Below are 22254 nucleotides of genomic sequence, written 5' to 3' on the forward strand. Positions count from 1 at the left end.
GAAAGCTCCAATATACAATAATAGACAAGTATAAGAGAAGTTGAGAGGGGGTGCCTAGGTAGCTCAGTCAGTTGAGTGTCTGACTCTTGACTTCAGCTCAGGTCATGATCGCAGGGTCATGAGATCCAGCCCCAGGTCAGACTCTGTGCTCAGCATGCAGTCTGCTTGAGATTCTCTCTCTCTCCTTCTGTCTCTCCCAACCGCCCCCCATGGATGCATGAGCTCTCTCTCTCTCTAAAAAGAAGAAGAAGAAGAAGAAGAAGAAGAAGAAGAAGAAGAAGAAGAAGAAGAAGAAGAAGATCTTAAAAAAAAAAGAGAGAGAGAGAAGTTGGGAGTAGATTTCAAGGGTGAGTACAGAATAAAACTGGCCAAAGCTTGAAGCTTAATGGTATAAGAGAGTAGAGACCATGAATAATTGAAAAAAAATGCAGAAAACAGAGTCACCATATTTTGGGGGGATAGCTACAATGAATGATTATTTTAGAAACATAACCAACAAAACATAAAATATTATTTGAGGCACTGGTACCAAGCTAAACATACCACTCTTACTACTAATTAATAATATTACAATTACTGATAAAATTTAGTAAGCAATTACACGCCAGCCACTTTGTAAAGCACCATAAATGGATTCAATCCTTATAACAAACTTATGAGATAGTTACCACCATCAACCTCATTTTATAAAGGAAGAAACCAGAGAATAAAGAAGTAATTTTCCCGGGCCGCCTGGGTGGCTCAGTCGTTAAGCGTCTGCCTTCCGCTCGGGTCATGATCCCAGGGTCCTGGGATCGAGCCCCACATCGGGCTCCCTGCTCGGCGGGAAGCCTACTTCTCCCTCTCTCACTCCCCGTGCTTATGTTCCCTCTCTCGCTGTGCCTCTCTCTGTCAAACAAATAAATAAAATCTTTAAAAAAAAAAGAAGTAATTTTCCCATTATTATGTAGCTAATTAATCAAAAACAAAACCAGAAACCAAGTCATGTGATTCTAGATGCTGAGAGAAATGCTATGCTGCCTCCTCAACCAGTAGAACAATGAGCCAGTAAATTGTGAGAATATTAACAGTAAACTGTTTCCTGCATATCCTTTTAGAGAGACACTCACAAATAGAAGAACAGAAGTTCTTTTACCCAACAGTATAAATTTCAAAATTTCAAACGAAAGACAAGGGAGAGATGCTTATAGACACTATGGAAATAACTATCTTTCTCACAATATAAATAGGCAAAGGACAGTATCTCCAAAGAAACAGTTTAATGTTGGCTTATCCAAAACAAAATTTATCTAAAGCAAAAAGGTCTGATTTTCAAACTCTATCGGTTCTAAGTAAAGCAAATTACTGAATACAACTAACACATGCCCTGTGAGTAGTAAAACGGAGATACAGTGCAGTAGATTAGCTGTGAAGATGAACTATGGAGTCAGGCTGCCTGGGATCTAATCCTGGCTCCACAAGAAATAAGGAGATTTACTTAATCTCTGCCACAATTTCTTAATCTCTATAATAAGGATAATCATATACTGTAATTATATCTACCTCAAAGGAAATTCAATACAGTGCTAATGTTAGCAATTTTTATTATTAAAATGAAGTACCTAAAACTGAGTGCTAAGTCATTCTCAATAAATGCCCTATGCAAAAGTTCCATACACTGCAGCAGTAAATTTTATATACAATGAATGTGAATATAATCATTATATAAAGATATTTCTAAAAAGGCACTAGGAATTCTATGTGAAATAAAATGAAACAAAACAAAACAATACAAAGTAAAATGAGTGTTATCACTATCCTTTTCTTCCATAAAGGAATTAAAATGAGAGCACATCTAGTCTCACTTTGTAGAAACCAAAAATAAAAATTAATACATAAATGTACATGGTCTTTTATAAGATTAGAGCTTCAAATAGAAATATCTTATCATAATCTTCCTATCAACAATAAGTCTTTGATAATTCTTCTAAAACAATCTCTTGTTTAGAACACTGGTTCTCATATTTGTTTGGATGGCAATGCACAAGCAAGTGAGGGTGCTCTTTATGGAAACCCCAAAATGATGATGATGTCCTTACTGGTATCCTAAGAACTAGGAAAAACTTCACTAGATTACAGAGTTGCCTATATATATGCAACACATACACCATTTTCTCCAGTATGAAAATAATAACCACAAACCCAGAACTATGAAAAATCTAAGCAAGATCAATGTAATTTTTTCATTAACATTAATTTGGTACTTGTTAATAGTAGTTAACTTTTGAGTAACTATTACGTGCCAAGCAATATGCCAAAGAAATTTATATGTGTATCTTACTTGTAACTTACCTTGCTCATAATCATATGAGGTATTCATTATTATTTTTATTTTGACAGTGAAATAGCAGGTGTCAAAGAGGTTAGATATAATTTAACTGAAGTTCAAATAAGTGGTAAGTAGGAGTGAGGTTTCAAACCAATCCTGACTCAAACCTTGCACTTTGAACCACAACACTACACTTCTACATTATGCGATAATATCTAAAAGTTTAAACATCTTACATAACTATATTTAACACTATTAAGAAATAATTAATATTAACCAATTTTAAGAACAGAACGTAAGTATCAATGGGAGGACATTTAAGAACTCTTGTTGGGGATTTAATGTATGCAGGTGATTATAGTTAGTAATATTGTATTTATATACTTGAAGGTTGCTAAGAGAGTAGATCTTAAATGTTTTCAACACAAAAGAAATGGTAATTACATGATGCAATGGAGGTGTTAGCTAATGTTATGGTGGTAGTCATTTTATAATAAACAAAGGTATCGAAGTAATACATTGTATTATCTTAAACTTATACAATGTGATGTGTCAATTATATCTCAACAAAGCAGGGGGAGGCCGTGGGGGAGAGAATTGCTGAGAAGTTCCTATTAGTTATTTACTCTGAAAATTACTCCTAAGTTCCAAGTCTAAGGTGCTTTGTTAAGTATACAGCTAAAGAAATCTAGTTCTATAAGCTGTAGTTCAAATAAAAGGCCTTGCTGCGACATAAGCCAATTGTAAAGTCAATCCTTGATCGATTAACCTAACTTAATTCCTCAAAGAGAGGAGATATTTTTAGAGAATAAAATTAAGTTTTAGGGGATAAACTAATCCACTCTGCTTTGTTTGTAGTCATTTCGGAATTTACTTATTTTAATTTGAAGGAGGCACAAAGGTTAGTGTTGTAAAAAAGAAAAAAAAATAACCCTTAGTCTTTAGTCTGATTGTTATTTGCTAAAGGAAACATTACTGAAATAAATATTCAGTTTTGTTGAGTCTTCTAACAATATTACCCTATATGCCAACGATTTCTAATTTTGTATTATTATAATTAGCATATTTATAGCCATAACTGGAAAGAGGAAATTATATAAAAATAATTCTCATCAATGAGAACTGTGAAAAGATTGTTTATAGCTCAAACATGCCTAGCTCAATCTAACCTAAAATCTTATTATTCTGGAATGAATTTTTACTAAAAGACACATCTTGAGTCTGCACTAGATAGCTATTAAGGACAAGAAGACCTGTCAAATCATCATATTTAAAAATTATCTTAAGTCAAGCCTTAAAATACATCTACCTTATGATATCCATTGCCTGGTAAAGTATTTCAGACTGATCAACTCCAAGAACCTTCTTTGCCCCAGCTTTAGCTGCAAACATAGAGAGAATTCCAGTTCCACAACCAACATCCAGAACTACCTGGTGTAATAAAAAAACAGATGTTACTGAGAAGGTCTAGTATTTTACGTTCCATTCATATATTTTGACATTACTGGCAAGGAACAGACCACGAAATTTTAAAATTTTACAGATCGACGATGGTAGTAATTTCTATTTGAAGAAACTGAAGGTATCATTACAATGGGTTGTTTTAAGTTCTTTTTTTGAGGGGTGTACATAAGTTCTATGCCCAGCGTGGGGCTTGAACTACAACCCCAAGATCAAGAGTCTTGTGTTCAACGACTAAGCCAGTTGTTTCATATTCTCAATAGCATGTTTGGCCATATTCTGCTACAATCAGATGCAACAATATAAATTAAGAGATGTTTTATATGAAATAAGCAATTTCCACAGATTTAATAGGGAAGTATTCTGTTTCTAATTTCCCTACTGTCTGCATGCTCTAATTTAGGCTTAGTAATTCTAAATTTTAGCAGAAATAAACTTTCTCAAGTTTGAAAGGCAGGAAATAACTTAAGCAGGATAGCCTGATCCAATACAACTAAAAAATGCTTATAAAGGAATCCTACATGTAGAATATTGTCATATCCCCTCCATTTCCAAAATTAAATATTCAACTCATTTAAACAATACAGGTACAATAAAAATAAATTGGCTTCCAGAACTTCAAAATATAAGTTTTAAAAATGATACTTGGGGCACCTGGGTGGCTCAGCTGGTTAAGCATCTGCCTTCAGCTCAGGTCATGATCCCAGGGTCCTTGGATCGAGCCCCGAAACAGGTTCCCTGTTCAGCAGGGAGCCTGCTTCTCCCTCTCCTCCCAGCTTGTGCTCTCTCACTATATCTGTCTCTCAAATAAATAAATAAAATCTTTAAAAAATAAAAATAAATAAAAATGATACTCATTACCATTGGTGAAGGTAGTAAGAACCAAAGTTTAAGATGATATTGGGAACAGGTAAAAAGCAATTATTTCTAAATCAAGAACTGCATGTTATTTCCAGGATAGTATAGTGAAACCTGCTTGTCAATAAAAAACAAAAACAAATTGCTGAGGACACACATTAAGCAAAGTACAAAGAGATATATACTATTCTGTGAAATTATTGAAAACTGTAGTGCCTTAAGTCTTTCATTATTGATGGTCTAAATCCTATGCACTTATCCCAAAAAATGGAATGATTTCAGTATTCTCCTGTAAATATTCACAGTTAAGAGCAGGCACTGATCACAGTCATGGGATATAGCCAAACAAGACCAAGTCCCTGTCTTAATGAAGCTTACCATCTTGTGGAGAAGACCAATGAATAAACAAATACAAAATAATGTCAGGTAGTAGTGTTATAAAGAAAAATCAAGCATCAGAGTAGAGGTTAGAGCAGGGAAGAGGGGATACATCTTTTCAGAATCTTCAATAGGTCTGTGAATATGTTTCTGACACATGTGAGCACAGAACTGAAGGCAATAAAGGAGCATGCCATGCAGAGATCTGGAGGAGTGTCTTCTGGCCATGGACGATATTAAAGGCAAAGCACAGCAACACCAATGTGGCTAAGCTGGGTGAGAAAAGGTTGCTTGGAGGTGAGGTCAGGGGTTAAGAAGGGCCATATCCCATAGAACTTTTGGATTTTATTCTGAGTAATGGGAAGCTACTGTAAGAAAAATCGAACTAGAATTAAGAATTTATTAAATTGTTCAAGAATTATTTTATTCTTCAACTAGGTAATATAGTCACATAGTTTACACACCAAAAACTGTATTTCTTATTTATCCTTCAAGAGACTTTCTATGCAAATATAACACCATACATTTTTTTCCTTCCCCTTTCTACACAAATGGAAGCATACCCACTGCCCTCGCTACACACTGCTTTTTGTATCTAACAATGTAATGTAGAGATCTTCCTGTATCAATTTACAGAACTTCTTTCTCTCATACAGTTGTATAGGATTCCATACTATGGCTGTACCAGAATCTACTGATCTAGTTCTTTACTGATGGACATTTAGGTAGTTTCTGAAATTTTACTATGATAATCAAAGCTATAAATAACCTTATACCCAACCCCATTCACACATGAATAAATCTATAGATTATATTCCTAAAAGTGAAAACATTGTGTCAGAGAGAATATACATACTTGTAATCGTGGCAGACATAATCAAATAAATTATCTTCCATAGGACAATCCAACCAGCAATGTTTTAAGTGCTATTGGCCTTACAGTTGAGGCTAGCCTATGGAACATATAATGAAACTTTTGGCTTTCTGCCAATTTTGCAAGTACAAAATAATGATATATTGGTCTAGTTAAAACATGCAATTCCACTGTCATGAGGTTTAGCATCATTCCTTATGTTGCAGAGCCATCTGTGGTTCTTTTTTTTTTGTAAACTATGTACTTAATATCCTATTTTCCAGTTGTTTTTTCTTATCAAATTTCTAATCAAAATTTTCTTATAAATCTTGTCAAATAACAGTTTTTTGTAAGCGAAGTAGATTAGACCTCTATAATATAACTTGGAATGTTCCTCTCAGCATATATTTTTGTCTTTTGATTCAGCTTACAGTGACTTTTGCAACGTAGAAATTCTTTACTTACAGTAAATCTCATCAGTCATGTCTTCTATGGCTTCCTTCTGGATTTTGATCATAATTAGACTGACCCTCCCCATCTTCTTCCCTATTTCATCCTCATATATTTCCTTCTAGTTCATTTATGGTTTCATTAAGTTTGTTTTTATCATAGTATATACTAAGAGGTATGGTTTCAACTGTACTTCTGTTCAGATGGCTAATCAACTGTTCCAACATGCTATAAACAGTCTGTGTTTCCCCTACTAATTTGATATGTGACTGTTACGATCTGAGTATTTGTGTCCCTCCAAAATTTGTAGGTTGAAATCCTAACCAAAAGTGATGGTATTAGAAATGAGGGTTTGGGGGAGGTAATTAGGTTATAAGGGCAAAGCCCTCATGAATGGAATTAGTACCCTTCTAAAAGTGGCCCCACACAGATTCCTCTCTGGAGGAAGAAGGCATTTCTATGAACCACAAAGCAGGCCTTCGCCAGAATTAGCCAGTGCCATGATCTTGGACCTCCCAGCCTCTATAACTGTGACAAACAGATTTCTGTTGTTTATAAGCCACTAAGTTCATGGTATTTTTTTTTATAGATTTTATTTATTTATTTGAGAGAGAGAGTGAGCGAGAGAGAGAGCACACACGAGCAGGGGCAGAGGGAGAGGAGAAGCAGGCTCCCTTGCTGAGCAAGAAGCCCAATGAGGGGCTCAATCCCAGGACCCCGGAATCACGACCTAAGCTGAAGGCAGACGCTTAACCGACGGAACCACTCAGGCGCCCCTAAGTTCATGGTATTTTTGTTACAGCAACCTGAATGGACTAAGACAGGGACCTTGAGCATTAAGGAAAATTTCTGTATATATTTTGGATTTTTATTCTGCTCCATTAGTTTACATCATCATGTGCCAGTAATTATTCTAATTACAGAAGCTTTACAGAATGTTTTAGTATCTAGTAAGGCTGGTACACCCTCACTGCAAAATTTTTTTCACAGTGTTTCTGGAGAATTTTATATATTTATTTTTTCATAAAACAAGAGAATAAACTTGTCTAGGTTTTTTAAAAAAAGTCTTGGTATTTTTATGGGGATTGAGCTAAAATTCTAAGTTAATTTAGGGAAAATGGAAAATTTGAGTTTTCCTACTCAAGAACACAGTCTTTCAAACTGTTTAAATCATGTATCATGTTCTTCAGATTTTTAAAAAAAGTTTTTTCATATAAGCCCTGCACATTATTTAAGTTTGTTCGTATGCATTTTATCTCTGTATTGTTTACTGTTACGAGTGGAGTGCTTCATTCCATTATATCTTGGAAACATAATTTACTAGAACTGACTCCAAAAGAGAGAAAATCTAAACAACCTGATTTTTGTTGAAGAAATAAAGTTGTCAAAAGGTTACTACTCTGTGTCTCCTAACTTGTGCCCTTCCAAGAAGGACAAGGCCCTATATATGCTTTCAGAGGGAGAATCTATTTCCTGTACATGTGCCCCGTCCAGAGTTGAGTCAGTACATTTTAACATAACTACTTTAACATACAAAAAAGTTAAGGATTTTAAGGTGGAAACTATACGACATTGTAAACAAAATTAAATCATTTTCTTAAGTTACAAATAAAATGTGTTAACCATAACAGCAAGAAAATACTATAATAGATAGCATATGCACTTATAGTACATTAGTTTGAAATATTATATGGCATAAAATAAAAGTGGAAAAATATATAACACAATCATAAGTGATAAATTCCCAGAAACTTACACTGAAATAAGATATTTGCAAAATTTAAAAATTAAAAATAAAAAGTCAGTGTGGAATTTAGAAGTTTGATACTACAGTATTTGGCAATGGTGACTGGGAATATCAATAATCACACACCGTTTATGGAAAGACAGGCTGGCAGCACTAAAACCATCCAAGGTATAAATAACCTTTTTTGACCCAGGAAGTCCACTGCTAGGAATTTAACTTATTATTGTACTCTCACATATATTAAAAACAAATTTAAATATTTTATATTTTTATATGAATTGTTTCTAGTATTAAAAATGAAAACTTATGGACATTCTTACATCGGACATATAAGCCATTAAAAGAATGTTAATTAAGGAATCATCTCTAAGAAAAGTTGTTGAATGAAGAAAGCTAAGTACAGAGGGATATATACCATATACTCCAATTAAAGTATGTGTTCTTTTGTAACCCTAAATACACACACACATAATTTATATACATATGCATATATGTGTGTGTGTGTGTGTGTGTATATATAAAAGTCTTACTTATGGGGTGCCTGGGTGGCTCAGTTGGTTAAGCGACTGCCTTCGGCTCAGGTCATGATCCTGGAGTCCCGGGATCGAGTCCCACATCTGGCTCCCTGCTCAGCAGGGAGTCTGCTTCTCCCTCTGACCCTCCCCCCTCTCATGTGCTCTCTCTCAAATAAATAAATAAAATCTTTAAAAAAAAAAAAAAAGTCTTACTTAATCCTCATTCTGCAAATGAGAGAGCTTCAGAGAGGGGAGGGAACAGGTCCAGGATCATAAAGCTGGTAATTTGTAAAGCTAACATGCAAACATAGGCCAATCTGCTTCTAAAGCTATATTTTTAAAAATATTTTTAATTATATATTAATTATTTATTACACCTACTCAAAATTAGGTAATAAACTAAAACTTAAAACTTGATAGAATCAAAGGAAGGTAAAAATGATGACAGAATAAACTAACATTATTTTATAAAATGAAGGAATTTGATTCCTTTTTCTAAGGGAAAAAAAAGGAAAAGAAAAAAAGTGAATCAATTTAACTGTAGATAATAATCAAAAGCATAGTGAAGGCACCTAACTGTGAATTTCTTCAATGGACTACAAATAGAAATTAATTATGAGTGCGTGAAAACATGATTAAATGCCACCCAAATTAAATTAAATCTGAGAAACCATATGGCCTCCACAGGAGGTTTGTGAATTCAAACAATACTAAGAGAGGAATAAAGGAAAGTAGGCAAGAAGGGAGGGATGGAGGAAGAGAAGGAAGGAAGAAACACATTTTTCATTATAAGCATCTTTTTGAAAAATAAATCTCTACTATGTACTACATAATATGATATAGAAGCTAGTATCGTATAAAGTTTGTCTACCAAATGGAGATAAAAGCAAACAAAAACAATGGCAATAAAACAAAGGAAAACAAGTTATTTCATACATTTAAAAAAGATAATTTTATGAACATATTTTATCATGGCACACAAAAATCGTATGACCTAAATATGAAAAATAATGTCAATTAAAATACAACGAATGCATCCCACCCTAATTATTCATTCTATTTTAACATAATCGTGTTTCAAGTGCAGTGGCACAAGGTTAAGGACACTAGACTAGGAGGAAAGTGTTTGTTTTTGGTTTAGTTGCCTGTTTTAGGGCAAGTCAATTAACCTCTTGGTCTCAAATATCTACATGTGCAAAAGGAGATAAATACCTGTCCTGCCTCGTTATAGGTATACTATACAGTGACAACGACACAACATGTTTGAAAGCAATATATAAATTATCAAATGCTACTTAAATACATGGTAGTAAATTTTCTAAATCTGTAGCCATAGTATAATAAAGTATCCCAAATCATTTAAAAATATGAAAGTGCTAGATTATTTAATATTGTTAATTACAGAAATTAAACCCTGAAAGTGTTTTTTAAGGAATTAAAAATTGATAGGTATAATATTTTACATTGCAGTATATTTTTGAGAAGCCGTAAATGCTAAGCAAAACTAATTACACACTGATTAACTTAAATGAAAGCATTTTAGAGAAACTGCTAAGGAAAAATACTCCCAAATTATTTATAAGCTGTTTTCTGACTTCGGCAGATTTAATGTCTTCAGTAAGAGAAGTAAAGCACAAAATAACTGAAACATTATGTATTTTCCATGGGCATGTATTTTGTCTGAAAATGCATAACATATATACGTAACATTTCTATAATACCGTTACAAATTAAAAACCAGAAGCAGAAAGGACTGTGTATGTCTACGAATCCACTAAGATGCATTCCATATACATAGAAATATTCAGAATTACTTAATTTCTCAATGATTAATCTTCTAATTATAAGTATTTGTGCCTTTTCAGTATATTTTTATATAAGACAAGAGTCTATTCAGAAGCATACTGGAAAAGATACTTCTAACTTACTTTCACTTAACAAATTCTTATAGTATTTGCATCAAAAAGTATTATGAAAAGATGGCTCAAAACCATTGCTTTTACAATTTAAAATAATCATAAAATTTTCAAACCAGAAGGGGTTAAAATGATTTCATTTTACAGATGAGGCCCAAAGAGATCCACCCACTTGTCTAAAATTATTATATATCTCATTCCTGATAAGCCAGGCAGGACTAATGATGTCCAGGCCAGTACATACTTAATTTCTCTACAACATATTAATGAAAAAATAAAAGAAAAATCTGGGTACACTCCAACGATAAATATAAAGCAAAATTTTTAATAGTAACATATTTGCTTCTTGGGAAACAAAGTGGTTTCTTAGACATATTAAAAAAATTGTTCCAGCATTTGGGTATAATTATAAAAACCAAACATAAAAAAATTCTTAGTCTCTGCTGTAAAACATATAAAAAGCACACAAAAAAGCTATGTACAAAGAACTGATAAAAAGTAAGATTTTAAAAATGAAATCACCTATTTGTCTATAACAGGGGATCAGTAAATACAAAGAAATACATATTATCATAAACCTTTCATGTTAGGTAATGCTTTGGCGAAGATATCAGAGTACCATATAAATTTCAACTGTCTAACTCAGCTAAGTCACAAGTGAAACACAGCTCTTGGGAAACAGATAAGGAAAATGAAAAGCCAATCTGTATTATATTCCAAACAATACACAAATCAGGAAAAGAAATTTTTTAAAATATAAAGATTGTTAGTCACTGCTGCAATATCATGTAAAGCTTATGAAATAACCTTGGAGAACTATCTTTTAAAATGAAGGTGAAAGGGGAATTATAAAAACCTGGTATGTTGTCAGTATATATATTCTTGAACTGGAAAGGGTGGGGAAAAATTCCCAGAGGTATATATGTGGCAGAAATGATAATATCTTTGACTAAATTAGTGGACTAATTTCCAGTAAGAAAGAACAAACAGAAAATCTGAACTTTTAGGTAAACATGCCAACGTAGAATGGGAGGGAAGGAGGAAGTGAAGAAGAAAAAATGAAAACAATTCATAAGGGAGGAAAGAAAAATGACACAAATATCAAACACACACACACAGACACACACACACACACAGTGTGAAATTTCATCTTTGAAATACCCTGAAATGATATTAAGACTAACTGTAAAATACAAAGTGTCTCATAAAGGGGTAAATGAGGTCTTAAAAGAAAGAACCTAAGTTCTACCTTACAATATTTGACCCTACTTATTAATAATAACTTCTTAAAATTATTTTTAACTAGTTAACACACACCAGAGTAATCACTAAAAGTATGCTTTGGTACAGGGCTTATCTGATACATTTGAAATTCATAGGAATCACAGTAAATCAACAGTATGGTTTAAACAAAATAATCTGGATAAGCAAAGTTTAACTAAACCATGTCACTGTAATTAATGAATTTCAATTTAAAAAATCTATACACTGAATGGCAGCACCAATCAGCATTTCTGCTATCAGGATTCTGCACCACAGAGAAGCATCATAAAAGTCTTCCATGAAATAAAGCCAGAGTACACTAAATCAACTGCTAGCACAATGAGACCCCAAGAGAGGACTTCTACTGCCCAAGATCCACATGAAATGTACAATTCTATAGCCTATGCTACTCACCTTGTCTTTGAAGATATGTGGATTTTGGTATATAAAATCTCGGTAACTTTCTGTTCGTACTTTGTCCTAGAGTAGAGAGAGAAAAGCATTGTTTATAAGATAGACTGAAAATATAAAAATTTCTAGGATTTGTTATTTTATCACATATTGCTAGTTTGCTTGGAAAGCTAAATTTATTTTTTTTGTCCTAAAAAAAAAAACAAGAAAAAATAGAAATGCCAACAACACACAAAGAAAATTACTGAAAGTCAGATAAGGTCTAAATTCTTAAAGATGTACACATTTTTGTCTTGACACGCGTTATCATTTCAAGACTTCAACTGATAATTAAAGCTAATAGAAGCTGAACATGATGTTTTGCTCCTTCAAATAGGGCCTGGAATCTAGAGCCTGACAACCTGTAGTAAAGGGAGTCTACTGTGTTAAATGTTAAAATGCTATGTTAAAACAGGGAGAAAAATAACCAAAACAGGTGAATGTAAAAGCTACAGTTACATATAAAAATGAAGCGACATGGAGTATGGTTTTTCTAAGAAAGTCACTGATCAGCACCTATCTGATTTATAATCCTGTTTTGTTTCTAGAAATGTCTGTAGTAAGAAATTATGCTTAAAAGCCTATAATCCCAAAGGTAAATCATTTGAGCCCTGCAGCTCACATTTGAGACTTCTACACTCTGGAGTCTCACATGACCTGTGACTGAGACAGGCATCGATTGCAAACATTTATTTTAGTTCAAGAATAGAGCCGATTCCCTTTTAAATTACTTCAGTTGAGACATATACGGCCAGCAAATTAAGCAGTAAGGGCCTCTGCTGTCAAGAAAATAAAATGAGCACGATAAAAATAGATTAGGAATTCCAGTTTTGGGTTTCACACTAGGTAAAAAGAAATATTACAGCAAATGCTATGATATCAAAATTTATGCAATCTATACCCTTCAAAAAACAATTTTAGGGCAAAAAAACACATAAAGGTATTAAATTAAAAGCCAAGTTGTTTTACTTAATTACAGGATATAAAAATGGGGAATAGCAGAATTAATTCCATGTTTTCTGATGGAATTATTTCTAATTGCTTTATACACAAAATTTTAAATAAGGTTTATTAAACCTTTCCCTGAAATTATTTTAAGACTTACTAAAAGAATCTAATGTTTAAATAAATTTACACATATTAACTAATCAATTTTAAAAGTCTTTTAAAAAAATATATACAATTCCATACACTTGTCATTTTTATACTCATATTACAACCAGTGATTTCTGCTGGGTGAACATCAGTCTAGGAGGCAGTCACTTGGAAAGCTCTCGCCAATCACACTGCCTCACCACTGCTCCTGTCCTAAATCCATGCACCACTGCTCCCTCAACTACAGTCTTTTATCTGGGCTCTTTCTACAGATCCATCTGCTTTCATTCACATGCTCACTCTGGGGCAATAAAATCCAAAGTATACCAAACAGAGTGCCTTGGACATAGCAGAGCTTCAACTTAATAACTGAAGTTTTGAAAGAAAAACCACTAAACATGAAAATGCAAGCAAATAAAGACTAGCACTCATAACCACTTCTAAAAATGTATTCTAAGAAAACACTAACACTTCAATACAAAACAAGGAGATAGAAATCTTAAAAATTATCTTTTTCACCAGCCTATTAGAACTAAGAAACACAAAAGAAAAATAAAATCAGAGCTCTAATACTAAGAAGCAAAATAATTTTTTAAGACTAGTAAAGTGCCATGGAATTATTCCTACAAATGTTAAAAAAAAAAAATTGAAGAATGAGACTACAGTAAAGTATATACTACAAATTTTACATATATAAATACCAGTATGTTTTAAATGATAGGCTCATGAAGGTGGAAGGAATGCATGAGTTGGCTGGAGATACAATGAGAAGAATGTAGTAAAGAAAAATTATGTAATGGTACTATGATCTGTGATAAATGTTCACCAGGATGAACAATATTTTTCTTGGGAAAAAAGAGAGTGATGCATCTCAGATTTACAACATTAGTCAACAATGACTGTTCTTCAGAAAGATAAAGTGGCAAAGGATTCTGAAAGTTCATGTAATCCATCCTTCCATCAACTGTATCTCTAGAATTCAAAAATGTTATCTTCATCTGAGCCCCAGAAAGTAAGATCACAAAGTACCTTTATTTATAATTATAATCACAACATATGCCAAAATAGTGTCATTGAAATATGAGACTAAGTAACCAAAAATCCAAATTCTCTCCCTATAAAAAGCAAGCCCAATTCTAAGCATAAAAATAAACCCTATTCATGGTTTCTCAATTTTAAATTATTTATAAAGATCAAGTGAGATTCTGGTAGTAGCACAACCTTAAACAGATTATGTGAGCTAAGAACTGTTTTTGATACGAAACAGCTTGATATACGGAACATTTCCTACTCACCCGCAGTATATAAGTTGGCAAAATATAAATTGGATAAATAGTTCTTTTTGCACGGAATATATCCTTTTTTCCTATGAACACTTAATCAAGTCATCACCAAGGAGAGGTAATTACATTGTGTAACAGCTAACAGGAAGTGAGGCATGGAAAATTATATTAAAAGGGATTCTTAAATGATTCTCTAAAAGGGAAAGGTTAGCACTGGAAACTTCAAGCTGGAACTTCTTAAATTCATATGTACATCAAAAGGACTTAGGGTTATACCATCAAGGTGTGAAGATGTTCTAGTTATGGATATACAGCCACAAATGTCCAGAACAGACATTTGGAAATAAGTAGTCAAACTGGATTCCCCTGATGATTGTACCTAGGATACTTTTATGTACTATCTACTTGGAGTCTCAGTAACCTTATCTGTCTGAAAACCCACACTATTTCCATACCAAAGGTGTTAAAGGTTCATGGCATTTAAATTGATGGGGCGATTTAAAATGACGAACATGGGCTTAAGTGAACTCCTTAAAAAAAAAAATTCTAGACACAATAAAATTAATTTTAACAAAGAAAACAGAGTAAGTCAATTTCTTTTAAACAAACTCACTCTGGACTTAAAATAATTTATCACTTATAACTGTTATTTATAATGCTATGCCATTACCCAAGTGACAAGAAAAAGCACAACCAACTGTGACATGTCATTAGTAGAGAAATAACATGACATTGCTTTAAAACACCCCAAGTAATTACAATTGCTATTAATCAGCAGACCTCCACTCTGTGATAATGCTAACCTGACTCAACAAAATACATACATGTTATTAAATATCCCTAGTTGTTTTAAATGCATCTGTGTCACAGGAACACAGTCTCAGGGCTTTCCAAAATAAAATAATCTCGTGAGGAAGGATTTAGGAACGAATTTTTTGTTGGTTTTCAAGAAAAGGTAGGGGCATCTAAAATCCAGAGATGAACATCTAACATTTTCAATAAATTTTTTACATTCCAACACTTGTTCAACTATAGATATTTTTAGTTTTACCGAATTAAAAAATTAGATCTTACTATTTTACAATCTATAATAACATAATCAAATGTATAATTACTAGTTGTAGCTAAAAATCTACTTATATTTTACATGGACATTATCATTATAAAAATTAAAACCAACCAAATTTAAAAATCTGATTTGACCAATTTAGGAAATTCTACATATCAATGATTTCAAATGTAAAAAAGTTATGCCATGACAGTTGTGAGAATTATTTATAATTAAACTTTGTACCAAAAAATTATTTGCCCAAACTGAAGTCAGTATTGCTATTTAAAACACTAAAATTAATCATCCCCTCTGTACATTAAAAGGCAAACGTATAATTTATTTGTTCCTATTTAATAGTTGCTCTTAAGAGAGCACCAGTTTTTTCCAATGTTCTATTTCAAGCAAAAGTAAAGATTTCATAATAAAGATTAATAATGATCTTAAATGGAATTTACAGTGGCTGTGATGCTCCTCCAGTCTTTTCAACCCAAGATGTGCTATTAAGCACCAAAGAGATTTAAAAAGCAGTTCTAAAAAAAACCAAAAAACCCCCAGTTCTCCCAGCATATATATTAAGAACTTGTTTTATTCTGTTTTTCCTTTAGTATGGATTTGGTGCATTTGTGCTCTTTTCTAACCTTCAGCATTTCTTCATGTATCCCATAATGCCCGTATGAGCTGAAATAAACACCATCCTCATCTTCCTGGAGGTCTGCAATGGCAGATGACGAGCAGGTTCTGACATCTGCGTTCATCACAAAATCCTGAGCAAATTGTCTGTAATCAATTTGAAATACACCCTTGAGACAGGTTTATTGGACCATGAAAAGAGGAAAGGCTAGAGGTTGAGGGAGAGGAAAGGGGAGGGAGTGGGGTATGCAGTGTGATGAGCCTTCCAACACAACATTCTATCCTAAGGAACTGAAAGCTCCCCCTGCTGGACCTTACGCAACAGCATATTTAAACCCATATGTAAACATTCCCTCTGCAAACCACGAAAACCCTGCCAACTGAAGATTATAGCTGTTTGTATCTTTCAACTGAACAAAAGCACATTATCTTTATTCAACTTTATTATTTCTATTGTTCTAAAATCTTATTTTAGCAGCTGATCAATGTGGTATATTTCAACACTATTAATATTCTTTGAAACCGTATTTCATGGAAGGGTTATACAGACAAAAAGTTGACCCAAATTGAGAATTATTTACATACAACACCACCACCCACTGCTGCTCTAAAGCTCAATTCCCTCTCTGATCACAACATATTAAGAATCTATAATGTGTACATGGGGGAGAAATGCAAAGAGGCAGATAGCAGAGTTGTTGTTTACCAGATTAACCAGCATAAAATCTCAAAATGGGGAAAGGGAACCACAATCAGCTATACTATGTTCCCTGCTGGACCTTCTGGCAAACCATCAAATGGGCACTGAGGGAATGGCAACCAACTTACAAATCCAACAGCTGAAGCTATACTTGGTAGAAATGCAGAATCTCAGGCCCTATTTCAGACCTCTGAATCAGAATGTACAGTTTAACAAATTCTCAGGTGATTCATATGCACATTAAATTCTGTGAAGTAGTAAGCCAGAAGAAGGCTAATTTACTCACTGGAGAAAACCATCCTATGTATCTGGTTTTCTAACTAAATACTATGTAATTATACTTTGATTCTTTAAAAACAAAAATTTCAACACTGTATTGTCCCCAACCCTAAAAAATATTAATTACTCCCCTTTAAAAGCCTAGTAGAAAAAAAGTAAATGGAAAAATCTATTAGATACAGAGTAATTCAAAGGAAGGCAAAGAACAAAAGCACTCAAGAGGACAACACTCCCAGAACAATAACCATTAGTACAAAAGTAATTAAAAAGAAGTATGTGAGAACAGGTAAAACCACAAAATTTTATGTTAATCAACTATATAACATATAAAAATGTTGCATATCATTAATTAACTTAAAATAAATTTAAAATTAAATACCTACATTGTGCTTTCCAGTACATGAAAAGTTTTACCATATTCCACCTTATTATTAGTGGTGTTACTTTTGGGATCTAAATAACTAATTTTCTTTAAGACTGATAAATTACTTCATTCTTTGCAGATCCTCACGCGCTCTAGCTAATGCAGCTTCAGCAGACAGTGCCCTGGCTTCCATATGTTTCAACTTCTCAACAACGGATGTGTTTTCACTGAGTCCATTGGGGTATGAGAATGGCACTGACACTGGTTCATAAAGATCTTCCACATCTAAAGAAATAAATGGACATTATTATCAGGCCACCTTCTGACAATGAAGCAAATATAAACATGTTATCAATAAATATATACTAAGTGCCTATTATGCAGCCAACTGAGAAATATTTGTAAAAGTACTTCTAATAAATCTTTAATATCCAGACTGCTTCCATTTACATTTAAAGAGCATGCTCTCCGTCTAAGTTTTTCGTTAGGTGGCTAAATTAACCATATATAAAAGCATTAATCATACTGAACCAAACTCAGGAAGAAACAAAAAAGTGAAAGGAAAAAGCCCTAATATGTATTGATCACCAGGTTTCTTTCAAGTACAAACATTGCATCTCATTTCTTCCTCAAAACAAACCTAAGACGGGGGCGCCTGGGTGGCTCAGTCGTTAAGTGTCTGCCTTTGGCTCAGGTCATGATCCCAGAGTCCTGGGATTGAGCCCCACATCGAGCCCCACATCGGGCTCCCTGCTCCGCGGGAAGCCTGCTTCTCCCTCTCCCACTCCGCCTGCTTGTGTTCCCTCTCTTGCTGTGTCTCTCTCTGTCAAATAAATAAAATATTAAAAAAAAAAAAACCTAAGATTTAAATATTTATCCCTAATTTAAGGCATGGGAAATATAAATTTCAGAGAAATTAAGTGAGTAGCCCAAAGTCATTTGGCTATTGAATGAATAAACTTAAGATACAGACCCATGCCTGCCCTCCTAGCTCATATTCTTGCCACTATGCAAGGTCTCTTCTCAGACTCTGGGTCTTTATCTATAGAATAACAGGTATTACATTTAGATATTCACTAAGGACAGTGTGTACATAAAGAATTCTACACATTCAGTAACTTATTCATCCTAGGTAAAAGGGTAGTACAATCTATACACCGATGTCTTATTGCTGATATTATTGATATCCTAACTCCTAATATTAAAAGTTCTTGACTTAATTTTAATTTCACTATGTATAAACTCATTAACTTCCACTGTAGAATTAATAACTCTGCAAACAGACGTTAATATATGGAGTTAGTGACTGTGGTCAAAATCCCAGTGTCTATTAACCAGTCCAATTAACTTTCAGATCAACTTAAAGCAATAAAAACAATGTGGATATATTTTCTCTTCAGTACAGTACTGGGAGAAATATGGCTTTTTTTCTTACTCAGTTTTTAGTTGTGACACTCAGTTGAGAAAAAAGAACTAAGCTTAACAAATACATGAGAATATTATAACTTAGAGACTAGAGCCTAAGTCAAACAACTTCTGAAAGCAGTAGTACGTATGCCACTAATCTCTATCAGCATGACAGAACACCGAGTCTCTCTTTTAAAAAAAACTATAGATTCATTCACTATTTAATTCACCAAAATTTAATGAGAACAACAAAATACGTTAAGGACGGTACACCAGATTTTCTACTTCTTACTACAACTCTATGTATCTTGTTTTCAAACTTCTTCAAACTGTTTATAAGCCAATTTGTTAGTTTAAATTACAGATCAGAACTGAACAAAGGAATTGATTTCTTTGTTTTAGCAAGGTTCTGTTTGCTTTTTGCTGCAATAAAAGAGTAAAAACTTTCAACACTAATAATGTAGATAATCATATATATTAAATGTTGAAAAGGACAAAGGATTTAGTCAACATTAAGATCCATAACTATAATTTATCAGAAGTCCTAACCATATTCAGGAAGATGAATTTCCACATCTACATTCTGTCTCAGGAGGTTCAAATCACCTGGATACTTCATTTTGGCAGCTGAGAACTACCACAAAGGATAGTCAATTTATCAAGAAGACATAACAATTATAAATGAGTAGAAACCTCACAAAAGCAAAAACTGATAGAATCAAAGGGCAAAAACAGACAATTCTTCAGTCATAGAAATGTAAATACACCCCTATCAATGAATGATGAATTAGAAAAATTCAGAAACATATAAAAGATCGGAACTAAAATATTCAGCACTTTGAACTACCTATTTTTAGAACACTGCACCTAAGAACTGTATCTGACACTTTTGTAGAGTACTGATTTTGTAGTCAGTCCGTCAACTTGGGTTTGGCTGATGTTTTTTCATTATTGGAATAAAGTTATACATTTTTGGCAAGAACATCAGAAAAATGATGTTATATCCTGAGTGCATTTTACCAAGGTGTCAACAGGACTTATTAATGGTGATGTTAACCTTGATCACTCAGTTGTGGTATTGTCTCCTGGAAAAGTTAACATCTCCTTTGTATTTAAATTTCTTGGGGAGATACTCTGAACTATGCAAATCCTATTTCATCTTAAATTTTTGCCCACTAATCTTAGCATCCATTGGTGGATCCTTTTTTTTAAAAATATTTTATTTATTTATTTGACACACAGAGAGAGAGACAGCTAGAGAGGGAACACAAGCAGGGGGAGTGGGAGAGGGAGAAGCAGGCTCCCAGCTGAGCAGGGAGCCCGATGCAGGGCTCGCTCCCAGGACCCTGGGACCATGACCTGAGCTGAAGGCAGACGCTTGACGACTGAGCCACCCAGGTGTCCCTCCATTGGTGGATCTTTTCTTCAAGTTATTACTATGGTGTTTGCCTAATGGTGATTTTCTATTTCTCTCTTCCCTTCTATATTTATTAATGAAAATTTTACTCTAAGTTCGAGCTGCTCCTTCTCCGTTTATTTATTTAGTTGATTATGTCAGTATGGATCCATGGATATTTATTCTCTCCTATGGGCTAAAACCGAATACTATCATTTTCTCTGTTGCTCAAACTACTCCAGCTTTGGCCATGAAGAGTCCTTCAGGTTGGCTCCTGTGTTCTTGTGTAAGGTCCCCCTCCCCATCTTTTCTTTTTAAGTACTTCCTTATTTTGTGGCACAAGCTGTTCCAGACTCATCTTTTATCATCCTGCACCATTCATGGAATCAAGCACTTCTCTAAAGAGCCTTGGTTCCTTTTATTGGACAATAGTGTTAAAATCTGGGTAAAAGGCATACTCATTGCTACTGGGGTTTTTCTAGGCTCTCTCAACAGAGCTAGGAAATACATGTGTCTATACTAACCCACACATGCACAGACACCTACATTTCTGTATCTATCTGTATGTATATTAAAAACTGTGAATTTATACTGATACCTCCAATTCCAATCTATCACCATAGGACTCATTTCATCCTTCTGTACTTCCTTATCTGAAACCTCCTTCTCCAACAGCGAGAAACCTAGCTCTTATTATCCATAATATATTTACTTACTTGTCGATGCTATTATAGACAATACGGAGTCCCAGAATTGCTATTCATACATACCCTGCGAGAAACCCCTTTACTGACTAGATTACAGCACTTACGTAGTCTTTTTACCTGGAGCCTCAGCACAATATCCAGTCAAGATTTTAGTTACTCAAACAGCTCTTTCCTTTGCCACCCCCTTCAGCAGTTACATTATTCCTTTGTAATACAGTTGAGTTCATCTGTTAGTGTTTACATTCCATTTTGCACCACCATAACCCTCACACATCCTGGTTGTTTTGTTGTTTTTTGTTTTATTACATGAAGGCTATGAGAAATAACACTACAGTCCTAAGAGTCGGGGCTATACAGAAGATACCCTCAGAGAAACGCCACTCCCTCGTTATCCCTGTTACCTCAACCCCATTGTGCCCTTCTCTCCATATCTGTCCCACTAAACTCCACACGTCACTACTCTCTTTAGTTTCTAGTTTATCCTTCCTGTATTTCTTTTGTACAAATGAGCAGACACATGCATCTTCTCAAATCCCTTTCTTTCTTACATGATGAGAATATCATACCACAGATACTCCTTTGAGCTTTGCCTTTTCTTGTTTAACAGTATGTCTTGGATATCACTCATCAGTTCAGAGATCTTTGGTGTTTTTTTTTTTTTTTTTAACAGATGGTGTGGATATACCAGAGTTTACTCAACTACTCTCCTATGTATGAGCATTTAAATTGTTGTCAATATTTAGAAATTACAATGCTATACTGACTAAACTTGTGTACATGTATTTTCAGAATGTTGGAGGGGTACCTTCAAAATAGATTCTTATCTGTGAAACTGTTGTGTTAAAAAGTAAGTGCATATCCATTAGTTTTTCCCTAATACCCCCTTTTTGTACCAAGATCCTATCCAGGATACTATAATTCATTCAGTTAGGTCTCCTTAAGCCTCTCTTAGCTATGACAGTTTCTCAGATGTTCCTTGTTTTTTTTTTTTTTTTAAAGATTTTATTTATTTAATTGAGAGAGAGAGAATGAGAGAGAGCAAGCACATGAGAGGGGGGAGGGTCAGAGGGAGAAGCAGACTCCCTGCCGAGCAGGGAGCCCGATGCGGGACTCGATCCAGAGACTCCAGGATCATGACCTGAG

At 33.9% G+C, this 22254-nt stretch overlaps 1 protein-coding gene across 3 annotated transcripts in view; it reads right to left on the bottom strand.

The window, feature by feature from the left end:
* PRMT3 (protein arginine methyltransferase 3) overlaps positions 1-22254 on the bottom strand; it is a 139148-nt gene that overhangs the window by 109936 nt on the left and 6958 nt on the right. For all 3 annotated transcript variants that reach the window (XR_010406921.1, XM_045894009.3, XM_064576731.1), the window contains exons 6-9: positions 17727-17886; positions 16267-16405; positions 12164-12229; positions 3618-3739 (exon numbers count right to left, since the gene is read on the bottom strand). Coding sequence is in view for 2 of the 3 variants with exons in the window: in XM_045894009.3 (XP_045749965.1) it covers positions 3618-3739; positions 12164-12229; positions 16267-16405; positions 17727-17886 (487 nt within the window). In the remaining variant the exon portion in view is untranslated. The remainder of the gene's footprint in view (positions 1-3617; positions 3740-12163; positions 12230-16266; positions 16406-17726; positions 17887-22254) is intronic.

Source organism: Mirounga angustirostris, unplaced genomic scaffold, assembly GCF_029215605.1.
Source record: "Mirounga angustirostris isolate CCGP_5_RB_7025 unplaced genomic scaffold, mMirAng1.0.hap1 SCAF_13, whole genome shotgun sequence".
Classification (NCBI taxonomy): Eukaryota; Metazoa; Chordata; class Mammalia; order Carnivora; family Phocidae; genus Mirounga; species Mirounga angustirostris.